We start from the raw sequence: 12,865 nt of genomic DNA on the forward strand, positions 1-12,865 counted from the left end.
AAATCACCAAACATATAACATAATTAAAAGAAAGCAGGAAAGAGGCAATTTACAGTTGCTACACAATTCATATGTTTTCCAGTTGCAATTCACACTGACACAAATGTTACGGTATTTTCAATAGATTTGTCACTTCTGGGTAGCGGTAGTGCAGATTTCAAATAGGTGACAAATCTTGCTTTGAGCCATAACTCTAAGGGGCACATTTACTAATCCACGAATCCGAATGAGAGAAATTCGGATTGGAAGCGAACATTTTGCGACTTTTACGTATTTTTGCGATTTTTTTTCGTCGCCGTTACGACTTTTTCCTAAATTGTTGCAACTTTTTCATAGCCGTTACGACTTGCGCAAATTGTCGCGACTTTTTCGTAGCCGTTACGATCTGCTCGTATATTGTTGCAACTTTTTCGTATTGAGCGCTCGTAAACGGCGGGCAAACCTTTCACACTTTGCATGATTTTGGAAGCCTCCCATAGGACTCAATGGCACTTTGCAGCTCCAACCTGGCCCAAGGAAAGTCACAATACTGAAGCTTGAATTAATCCGAAACTTTCGTACTCGGCGCGACGGTTACGAAAAAGTCGCGACAATTCGCGCAAGCCGTAACGCTACGAAAAAGTCACAACAATTTACGAAAAAGTCGTAATGGCTATGAAAAAGTTGCGACAATTTACGAAAAATCGCAAAATACCGATCATTACGAAAAAAACGCATTCGGACGCTTTTCGGACGTTCGTGGATTAGTAAATGTGCCCCTAAGGGTGTTATGGGCACTGCTGTTTTCTGTCTGAGCACAGGAGAAGCTAAGATGCCCTGTATGCCATCAGCCTAAACAGAAGTGAGATCTAGAGTAATATATAATGCTCTATAAAAGTTCTGAACCACCTGTAAAAAAAGTTATTAGAGATTCTCAAACATTTACCGGCTGGTTCTAAGCAGTATTTTTTTTTTTTTTTTAAATAAATGAATTACCACCCGGGGAATAAGAAGCAATTCAAGTATCCTTAAGACCAAATATTTAAGAGAAAAACAGGAAAGTCATGGAAAAAAATATTAGTGGAGCCAAAGGCAATGCTCTGTGAGTAAAAGAAAGTGACAGCAGCCTCATTGTAAACAGGGCTGGGTACAGTTGCTTGGTAGCAATCCTGTTTTGTAGAACAAGTAATGTAAGTAGATCATTAATTCCTGTTTACTTGTTGCTTAGCAGCAGCTGTTGGACGATTAACAAACACAAATATGACGGAACCCCCAAATCTTGTAGCATTTGGCCACTTCTAATAAATAGAACAAATTCACGATAGTAATGTACAGGAACTCATATCCATCCCCTGCTTTAAAAGGTATCCTATTTTTAGGAAACTATAGGAATCAGTTACGACTATAAGTAAAAAGGATGCAATTGGGCATGTTTTATTAACCAAAATGAAGTGTTTTTCCCCAGAATTCAAGCATAATTTTGGCTGTGAGGGAGACTGATTTTTTGAGTTGGAATAGTGGCATTTGCGGTGCTTAGCATCAAAATGACGTCTGAGAGTAAGTAATGTGCTCCTATTATTTCTTAGAAAGGGAAAGTATTATGATACCCCTATATAACATATATAAAGCACCAACCTTGCAATATCAGATAATGTGAATTGTTTTGGGTGCTGAACAAGATCTTTCTAAAGACTTGAGTAAAAGATCCAGTTGCCTGGAACTGATATTGGGAAACCTATAAGTTGTGCTGTACTTTTTGTTGAGTGGAATACAGCCTGTTTGATAGGTCGAGGGACATACCATAATGATATCCATCCTTTTCTTACTGGACCTTGAATTCAGGATATCAGTGTCTGCAATGTTTCCTATATATTTTTAGATACATATAAAGAGGTTAAGCAATAGCCATAGGGGCTGATTTACTAACCCACGAATCCGACCCGAATTGGAAAAGTTCCGACTTGAAAACGAACATTTTGCGACTTTTTCGTATTTTTTGCGATTTTTTCGGCGTCTTTACGAATTTTTCGTTACCAATACGATTTTTGCGTAAAAACGCGAGTTTTTCGTAGCCATTACGAAAGTTGCGTAAAATCGCCCGATTTTTTCGTAGCGTTAAAACTTACACGAAAAGTTGCGCCTTTTTCGTAGCGTTAAAACTTAAAAGGTGCGAAGTTTCGCGTAAGTTTTAACGCTACGAAAAATCGCCAGATTTTACGCAACTTTCGTAATGGCTACGAAAAACTCGCGTTTTTACGCAAAAATCGTATTGGTAACGAAAAATTCGCAAAAAATACGAAAAAAACGCAAAATACCGATCATTACGAAAAAAACGCAATCGGACTCATTTCGACCCGTTCGTGGGTTAGTAAATGTGCCCCATAGTCTTAAAGAATGTTACATGCTTTCTCTTCTGCACATGCACAATGCGCATATCATATATTTTAAATGATGTTAAAATGCCAGTAACACCAAGAAATTTGTTTCATCCCCAGGCTCAGACTGCCACTGCCAACGTTTTTGACTAATGCCATCACTAACCATAGTAATCTTTGTGAAACACAATCATTTTAGAAGTTCTGTCTATCACTACTGTGTACTTCAGGCACACATACTATTATTCTCCATGTTACCTTAACCTTAACCTTTTAATAACTAAATTCATTACAAGGTTACAGATATATGAAAATATAGTTTTGACTGTCACTCTCCTATAGTGCCAGAGATAATTAGCTGCAGATATCACCATATTTGGCCTTCAGGCTGAGACCCCTTTCTATTTGCCCCAGAGAAGCCAACTTGGATTTGTTGACTTAAAGATGGCAATCAGACCAGTCCTGAGATCTACTTTGTACTAAGAGCAAATTTCAGGAATTTATTTTCTCACTTGTGAAAAAGCCATTTATCACTATTGCAGTAGACTTTTTTTGTTGCACATGATTAACAGAGAATATTTTTCTTTTGTGTTCTGTACTCTTATTAATATCAGTTCTTAAATTTTGTTATGTATATTAAATCAAGTAGATATTTATCTAGCCCAGTCTTGTCCACCTTGAGAACCAGGAGATTGATGTGCCACTCCATGAGATTTATATGGCCACAGCATGTCCAAGAACTTCACAGACCTCTTTGCATGGTGTGATTGTTTTTATAATAATCTGGCCCCTTAAACACGTGAATGAGTGGATAATTGGCCCACAACATGGAAAAACTTGCACAGCACAACAATTTCTAAAAACATTTTGAAATATATATTGTAGACATTAGTGATGAGCGAATCTGTCCACTTGCAGAACACCAAAAGTGATGCGCACCAAAAAAATGATTGCGTGTTGAAAATATGACACATCATTTTTTTTGACATGTACAACATTTTTGACACATGTATCATCACATGGCGAAATTTTTCTGTGCAAATTTTTGCGCCCGTTTTGCAAAAAAATCCGCCATTGGCGAAATGTGGAGGTTTGCCAAGAATCCATGCCTGCCAAAAAAAATTCACTAATCACTAGTAGACATAACTAGTATGTCAAGTCCTAGGAATCATTTTTCATTGTTGGTGTTACTAGTACAGGTATGAGACCTGATATTGAGAATGCTCAGGACCTGGAGTTCTGGATATGGAGTCTTCCTATAATTTGGATCTCCTTACCTTAAGTCTGCTAAATGTTAAATAAATCCAATAGGTTTGTTTTGCCTCCAATAAGGATTAATTATTTCTTAGTTGGGATCAAGTACAAGGTACTGTTTTATTATTACAGGAAAAAGGAAATAATGTTGAACAAATTGAATTATTTGAATAAAATAATGTCTATGGGAGATGGCCTTGCTGTAATTTGGATCTTTCTGGATAATGGGTTTCTGGATAATGGATGAGGGAGTCCATACCTGTAATTTAAAGAAAGTGTGCGTGTCTCCATGACATTATTGTGCAAACCCTTAAACAAAAATGTTTCAGCTTGTTATATAGTTTATAGTCCAAATAAAGTCTCTACATCAAATTGTTTTTCTCAAGGACATCTCTTTAATTACCTTCTGATGTAAAGGGAAGATTTACAATGAATTTAGCAACATTGTGACTAGAGGAAGTTAGAATATTATGGGTACATATGGCAGTTTTGGATTGCAATACAAACACAATACTTTGAGGCTACATACACATGGCAGTCAGGGTCTGTTTTTTTAAAATGCACTCATCATACAGAGCTTTTATATGTGTTCAGCGCATGACAACGCAGATCATTGTCTCCCAAATATCTGTTAGCGCAGAAAAAAGTAATCAGTATTGAACTGAGTTATGTGTTGCCTTGAAGTGGATGTACAGAGCCACACTACATGGCAGACACACTTAGGGGCCTATTTATTATGCTGTGTGAAATGCCAGATTTTACGCCGTTATTTTATTTAAGTTCTGGTGGAAGAAGAAATTAGTCAAAAATGATTCTGATTTTACATACTGTTTTTCGTGGGGAACCCTGCAATGTGTGGCAAATTTTGTCACCCTATTTTACGTTGCATAATAAATCTGCCCACTACGAAAAGCAGACTCTGGCTGACATGTGAGAAGCCCTTACAAGGCAAGTCATTATTTACCAATTATTTAAGTTCAGTTTATTACAAGAAAATTACAACATTAAGCATTTTGTAAACATATCTTGTTTTTAATGCTGCAGTCCGTAAGGTCAAAGTCTTACCTAGAGAACTAATAGCCAAACCCAGCTTAGTAGAACAAGTAAACCAATCAACCAATACATCAGATACCTTACAGTGTAGGAGAATTCAGTTCTTAATACACACACACACACACTAGACTCGTTTTAAAGTAATGGTTTTAAAAAGATTTTGGTAGATTATAATTCATAAGGGATCAAGTTGTATGTTATGTTTAGAAAATGGATTTAAGATTCTTGTCTACTTAGCAGTATGCCATTAAACAAGCCCTGGGAGTGGCTGCCATATTGATGAATATATAAGTGTACATACTAAAAAATAAAATGAGATTTAACCACGTGTAAGTTTGAAATCTCTGATGATGTCCATGATGAAGCACTAGGGCGGAAGCTGCTTTTATGCATGTCATGGAACTACTAGAAGATTTCCAATATGTCTGTTCTTTACATAAATTTGAATAAGTCATGTTACTTTGCTAAGCAGAAACTATAGGCAATAATATAGCTAAGCATCATTTATAATAGTGATGTGTAGGCTGGTGTTAAACCCATAGGTCAGGAGGGTTAGGGCTGGCATCCAAACATACTTTGTCGCGGGTGGGTTCTTGCCAAACTTTACCATATGACCACACCATGGCTTTAATATGCCCTAGTTCTGTCTTCAGCAGGGTGTATTTATAGGCCAGTGCCTTCTCCTCTCAACCCCCTTTTCAGTGACGTCAGAGATGGGCACGTCAGTTTGCAAGTCTTTAGATACCAATGGTACCCGGTTAGGGCCACAACAGCAAGTCGTCCCATACACCACTGATTTATAAGGATATATTGATACTATTTTTGTATATTTTTTGTGGTACTTGTTTTGCATCAAAAGGTAATTTGGGGTTCTTTGTCACTCACTGGAGTTCCAGATGCAAATGTTTTTTGCTCTTGCAAACAGAACCAATTTTTTCTTACTGCATCTTGTCAGCCTATTTTCAACTAAAACAACCCTGAGCCCCGACCTGCCAAGAACCACATTATTGTGGATCATTATAATAAAAACGATTATTTTTCAATTTTATTTCTTTAAAGGTAATATAACTAACAGTATTTGGTGAAACACCCCTTCAAATGAATCTACAGGTAAATGCTCCTTTTATTATTTTAATACTGCATCATCTTCAACTATCTAGTCAAGGAGTAGAATATAAAAGTAATGGCTGAAGGCATACTAGACCTGTTCTCCAGCGTCTCATTCCAGTTGGCAGATATACGCCAAAAACTGAAACCTTTCATTCAGTTGTATGGTAAACATATGCAAGTTCAGGCACAGTACTGTTCAGCCCATGTTCTCTAATACCAAATTAAAGGAGAGTTTACACACCAAGTGCCAGAGTCCTTAATGTTATATACTAATTCGACAATAGAGTTGATGATGAAACGAAAAGAAGCTCATACCTGTAAATTAATTTTAAATAACCTATAGTCCGTAGTAATCTAAACTATGAAAGATTTATTTTTTATTATCATTTAACTTGTCCTGTTGTTTAAAGGTTCCAGAAAGATAATTACTTTATAAAAAGTGGTGGGGTGACTGACTGGGGGGTGGGGGCTGACTAGGAACATACAACAGAAAAAGCACACACACATCAGATGGTCATTTCAATGCCAGCTTGGAGGCAGGCAAAATACAAAGGGAAAACTAAAAACCAACTGCATAGTTAAATGCATTAGTACAAAATAATTAACATTAGAGAAGCATTTAATTCAATAGTTATTCAGCCCAACAATCAATAATTACAATTATATAATATAATGAAACCCTTTTTTTCAGAGTCTACCTTTTATATTGATTTGGTTCCCTGCTACTTGAAAAGGCAAGAGAGCCAAATTAAAGAGGACCTTTCACCCAAGGAAATAATTACATATTCTTTTCTATTTTGTTTGTCAAGCAAAATAAACTTTCCTTACAATATAGGAATTTTTTAAATCTTGTTTCCTTCAGTCTTGGAATTCACAATTACAGCAAGCAGACAGGTGCCATTATGTGGGCACTGATATTAAGGCAAGCTTTGCATTACACCAAAATCTTTGAATGCACAAGAATCCGGGACTGCAACTGGTCTCCTATTTTGGTGCATAAACAACATTTTAAAATTGTGTAACCTTGCACTGGTTACCCAGTTATAGAACTTGAGGAGGATAGGGGAATATGAGGAGTGCAGTGACATTAAGGAAGTGCATAACGGAAAGTAAGTGCCAACCCCGGCCTGAGGCATAGAGGCAGAACAGGCAATATATCATTGACAGCTAAGAATTTTAAATATGGGGTTTCCGGTTTATTCAGCAAAGGACTTTATTATACAGCTTTTTATGTCTGGGTGATAGGTCCCCTTTGAGTAAACATACTATTCTATCTTTTTCATCCAGAATAAATGAAATGAAGACTACATAGAACATTTTGAATACATTTGCTTGCACACAGTTTGCACATGACTTTATAAGCTTTAGGTTAACCTTTGCACAGACATAGAGCTGATATTGTGATCTTAATGAGCATGCTGAAAAGGCATCATGTTTTAGCAGGTGCACGCCATTCTAATATTCTACAGTTTGTAATAATTCTAATAACATAACAGGCTGTTGCTGTTGAAGGTTAAAGAGATCTCCTCACTGCGATCTGTTATTAAATTACACGCTTTAAAAAAATAATATACATAAGGAGGCTTGATTTATAAGTCCACAGAATAAATAAAAAATAAAATCATTATCATATATTGTTATTTCTAAATAATTATTTTGCAGAAGAAAACGTTTCATTTTCCTCTTTCCCATGGCTTTAGGCGTTGTCTCCCATCTTGTTTTCAAATCTTAAAAAGAAGAGAATACAGTTTAACATAATCATGCAATTGCTTAGATACACAGAATATTATTTTCCAAGTCACAAACTTTTCAGCTATCTTTATTGTAATATACTGTACGGTTAACCAGTAATATGTACGGAAAGGGGTTCCACTTACTGGAGCATTTGTCAAATCGAAAAATATATATAGGGGGGAGCATGAGACAAAATGCTAAATTTCTGCAAAAAAGTGCTTTTATTTTTATGCCATACACCATACAATAAAAGAATTTTTTTTGCAGAAATTTTGCATTTTGTCTCGTGCTCCCCCTATATATATTTTTCGATTGGACATTGGCTAAGAGTGCGGCTCTATTGCTGGGGGTTTGATGCATGAAGTCTGGAAGGCTGAGCGCAGAGGACTTATCTATTTGATTACTGGAGCATTTACAGTATGAAAGCCTTAAATTTGCCAGTTAATAAGAATTTATTCAACTGCTTTGAGCAGTCTAATTTTTATAAGTTTCTGAGTTTTTTGATATTTATAATTTGAAGACAATGTAAGTCTAAGGAAGTACATGCTAAATTGATCCAAAAACTTTTGAGATACTATGCGGGATTTGTCAATGGTTGAATTCAAAATTTTTCTGCTCAAAAACGACCAAATTCGAATTATGGTTTCCAAAACTTGAATGGTCGATATGTATTATGTGTCAAATATTTGAAAAACTTGAATGTAAAATTTTGGCATCTAAAAACAAGTTTGTGTATAAGGTAAAGCGTGGTTAGAGGAGGCCGATTATGAGGCTCTTTGGCTAAAGTTAAGGGCAAAACTTAAACTTACATGTTAATAAACACCATTCATACAGTAAAGTATAGTGTTAGTAGAATTATGCTGTAGGGTTGCTATTCAATAGCAGGAACTGGCTACAATATAAAAATTAAAACTGGAAAATACAGAAAAATACTGTAGGGGCACATTTACTAATCCACGAACGTCCGAAAAGCATCCAAATGCGTTTTTTTTGTAATGATCAGTATTTTGCATCTTTTTTGCGAAATGTCGCGAATTTTTCGAGCGCTCAATACGAAAAAATCGCGACAATTCGCAAAAGTCGTAATGGCTATGCAAAAGTCGCGACAATTCACGAAAGTCATAATGGCTATGCAAAAGTTGCGACAATTCCCGAAAGTCATAATGGCTATGAAAAAGTCGCGACAATTTGCGCAAGTCGTAACGGCTACGAAAAAGTTGCGACGGTGATGGAAAAATCGCAAAAAAGTCGCAAAATGTTCGTTTCCAATCCGATTTTTTCCCATTCGGGATTCGGATTCGTGGATTAGTAAATCAGCCCCTAGGAGTACCTATATTTCTGTCTAATAAAGCACAAAAGCTTTTAGCAAAAGTTAATTAAGCTCATTAAGACAGTTCTCACAAACACAAGGTCAAAATAGCATGGGAGTGGCTGAAATCAATAAGGCGAATGCCCTATAATGCACAAGTCGTAATCCCATTTCAACTGGGAATCTCTGATAGCATTAAAAAAAATGAGGGCATGAGTAAGTATTGCAAATAAAGTTTTTGTAAGTAAGTTTTATTGCAAATAAAATTAAATATTGCAAAAACCCTATTTTTAGTTTTTTAGAAGATTTGATTTCACACTTACAATGAAGTTCTGCATTTCAGTACTTTGAGACAAAAATGAATTTACTGTTAAGTAGTAATGGGCGAAATAATTTGGCAGGCATAGATTCACAGCGAATTTCTGTGTTTCATTGGTGGATTAGACGTGGACAGATTCGCTCATCACTACTATTCAGTAAAGTGACAGAATAGGTCAAGGGCCTTTGCAAGGCACTATATGTACACAGTTGTCTTCTGTGCTTTTAGGTGACAAAGATGTGTTCCAGACATGTGGCATATCCTATTAAATATTATAGCAACAATAAGGAATAAGCCAATAGCAAAATGTTTTTTTCTTTTTTGCCATGTCATTATTCTAATGCAATATGTTTTGGTAAAAACAAAAACTTTTAAGGAGAACAAAGCCCTTTTCTGCTTACACATTCAAAATAAGTTTCAGGGAAAATGCATTTTAAAGCTTCAAAAAGAAGCCAAATCCTTTGAGGTGAAATTCATGCAAGTAGACTGTAATGTTTCATGTAATTAAACGTATGCTTACTCCTCCTCCAAGGTATTCATTTCAGGTTCATTGGGAAGACAGCCAGCTCTGAATGCAATGGGAGATAAAAACATATGTAACGTGTTGCTTTTTAGAAGGAAAAAGGGAACATGCAAACACATGCAAATGTTTTAAGGAAGTCTTGACTGTTACAAAGTGTTATAGAAGGGCGGGTGTAGCAATAAATGTACATGGCAGGCTTTTATGGAACCACAAGACACTTTTATCCCCTTATACAGATCCCCAATGCATTAATATACATGTGCAATATCATATCCTTAGCTGTTAAACTGAGCTAACTTTCTCTCTAGTTATTTTTTAACTGGCACAGTTATTTGTATCACAATATAAGCTAATTGTATGCTGATTACTTTAGATAAATAATCCTTTCCCTATACAGTATGTCTGCCTTCAAGGCTTCTTTGCAGAGTTGCACTTCCTTGTACATTTTATGTAGCTCTATGTAGCTTTATGAAGAACACATTTCTTCAATGTATGCACATTTTACAATGGAATCTAAATTCCATTGATGGTAATAAGGATGTGATTTGTACAATAAATATGGAATAGGGAGCAGTCAGGTTCAGATATGATGCTACAAATCTCCTTTTTGTACATAACTCAATGAGCTCCCTAAAAACATGGGCTAATATTAATGATGGGGACAATTATACAATTATTATTGTAATGCTTTTATTCACTATCAAACTAAAATCATTTGAAAAAGATATTCTTATTAATAAGGGGAGATTATTGGGCACATTTACCAAAGCACGATGACCACGATTAGAAAAAACTCATATTTTTTTCCAAAGTTTAGAACTTTTCGTACTGTATGACTTTTTCATGATACGTTCGTTATTCCACAAAAAAGTTGTACTTTTCATACTCTTTGCGACCACTACAAAACTTTAGTTATTCATTCAAGCTTTAGTATCATGACTATCTTTTGGCCAGGTTGGAGCTGCAGAGTGCTACTGAGAGCCATTGGGAGGCTTCCAAAATCATGCATTGAAGTTTGAAGGTTTTGGCTCCGTTTACAATCATTCGGATACGAAAATTTCATAACTTTCGGATCTCAATCACAATATTTTCTTACAAGTACGACATGAATTTTCGCGCAGTTTACGCACATCAGAAATTATTGTGGTTAGTACGAATATTTTCCTATCGTACTTAGAACAATCCTAAATGTGTGCTTTGATAAATGTGCCCCTATGTGATGATATTCCCTTAACAGAACATTTTAACAGGTGCATTTCTCCAGGAAATGCATACAAAAAATATGCTCTTCTGTACTGAACAAAAAGAGATAGAATGTCTACTGTGGTGTCTCATTTAAACAACAGGATTAGAATGATTAAAGGTGGCCATACACGTGGCGATCTGACGATGTTTCGTACGACCAACGGTCGCACGAAACATCGTAAGATCCGCCACACACCATTCAGGGCTGAATCGGCAGGTAAGGAGGTAGAAACAATAGGATTTCTACCTCCTTCTGCCGATTCAGCTCTGAAGGGAGAATTTTGGTCAGGCGCCTTCTATGGCGCCCGATCAAAATTTTCAAACTTGTCCGATCGGCGAGTCGTCTGATATCGGCAGCTTCCTGCGATATCGGTCGACTCGCCGGCATGCCATACACGCACCGATTATCGTACGAAACGAGGTTTCGTACGATAATATCGGTGCGTGTATGGCCACCTTAAGGGTAAACTGAAAACAACTGATTCAGCAGTGAAGAGCACAGGTTATCAGGTTTAGCTTCGTCATAAAACTGGTTTTGCTATATAGGTAAGTAACCATTGCTTAGCCTCAGTAATTGTTGTTCTGTAAGTTCAGAAGCTGCCTTGAATACAAGCTGTTCTGCTTTGAGATTCTTTGTTATGTTAAATTATTCCTCTAAATGTTTTTTAGATTTTAAGGTTCATGGAAATATAGAGGCATATGTAAATGTCATACATAACAAGGATTTTTTGTTCACTACTCATTTTTATTTTACATATACAGGTATGGGATCCCTTATCCAGAAACTCGTTATGCAGAAAGCTCTGAATTACGGAAAGGCTGTCTCCAATAGACTCCATTATAAGCAAATAATTCTAATTCTACCTTGTACTTGATCCCAACTAAGATATTAATAATCCTTATTGGATGCAAAACATTCCTCTTGGGTTTAATTAATGTTTTATTGATTTTTTAGTAGACTTAAGGTATGGAGATCCAAATTACGGAGAGACCCCTTATCCAGAATACCCTTGGTCCAGAGCATTCTGGATAATGGGTCCTATACCTGTAGTAGCCAATGTAGAATAACCTTCTTCTAAGTATTATAGTGATCTTTACAACTATAAATGTTTACAGCCTTATAACAGATTTAGACATCATGTGCAAATCACACTTCACGAAGCCTAGGCCAATATTGCTCTCCTTAGCCCTCCTGCATGTGTGCCATTGAGAACTGATCCCCAGAATGGAGCTCAAAGACCTGAATGCAGGTCTGCCTGCATTTGGCACTGCTGTAATCATGAAGGGTGGAAGGGGGAGAAACATATGCATTCCCTTCCTACCTCCTACCTGATAAGGAGCAACAGCATCAATAGTGTAAAGGAGGCCTGTACTTATTACCTGCTCTATTGCAAAAACATGTTGGATTTTTTATCTGGATCAAGGTACAGAGCACAGCAAGACCCCAGGTACAAATACTTACTGATTGAGCACTACATATCACAGTTTTGCTCTAGCACTTACAACTGGGATGGGGAAAGGAATACAGGGAGCATTATGGGAATCTTGACTTAAATGCAGTTTGTGCATACTGTATATGCAATGATCTTCCCTGAGATTTGACCGTAAAATATTTTGTTTTTTGACTTTTACCAGAAGTCAGGATATGTTACAGTTAAAAAATGAGGAACAAAGGTAGAAAATAAGGTGGTGAGGGTTTTTGTTTGTTAGTGTGTTTATAAAGGAAGTGATGTTCCTTACAGATTAAGAAAATCTTGAAGATTCGCGGTAATTATAAGGGACAGTAAAAGTGCAGATGCATTAAATCTCAGGGTGGCCACACCTCGCAACTCACAGCTCTGATTTCAGGTAGGCAGGGAGAGTTAGGTATTAGAGTTATTAATGATGACTAAGCGGTTAGAAATGAGCAGCCTCTCTGAAAAAACACAGCTTCTGGAAAATTAAAGAAACTATCATGCAGTCTT

The 12,865-nt window shown here is 36.4% G+C and overlaps 1 protein-coding gene across 7 annotated transcripts in view; it reads right to left on the reverse strand.

The window, feature by feature from the left end:
- Nucleotides 1-3,980: 3,980 nt before the first annotated feature.
- The window catches only part of prune2 (prune homolog 2), an 87,951-nt gene continuing 79,066 nt past the window's right edge, over nucleotides 3,981-12,865 (reverse strand). For 6 of the 7 annotated variants that reach the window (XM_031901874.1, XM_031901872.1, XM_031901857.1 and 3 more), the window contains 2 exons: nucleotides 9,654-9,701; nucleotides 3,981-7,498 (listed from right to left, as the gene is read on the reverse strand). In XM_031901874.1, the coding sequence (XP_031757734.1) occupies nucleotides 7,468-7,498; nucleotides 9,654-9,701 (79 nt within the window). In that variant the 3' untranslated portion in view covers nucleotides 3,981-7,467. 7 annotated transcript variants of the gene reach the window in all.

Source organism: Xenopus tropicalis, chromosome 1, assembly GCF_000004195.4.
Source record: "Xenopus tropicalis strain Nigerian chromosome 1, UCB_Xtro_10.0, whole genome shotgun sequence".
In the NCBI taxonomy this organism is placed as follows: Eukaryota; Metazoa; Chordata; class Amphibia; order Anura; family Pipidae; genus Xenopus; species Xenopus tropicalis.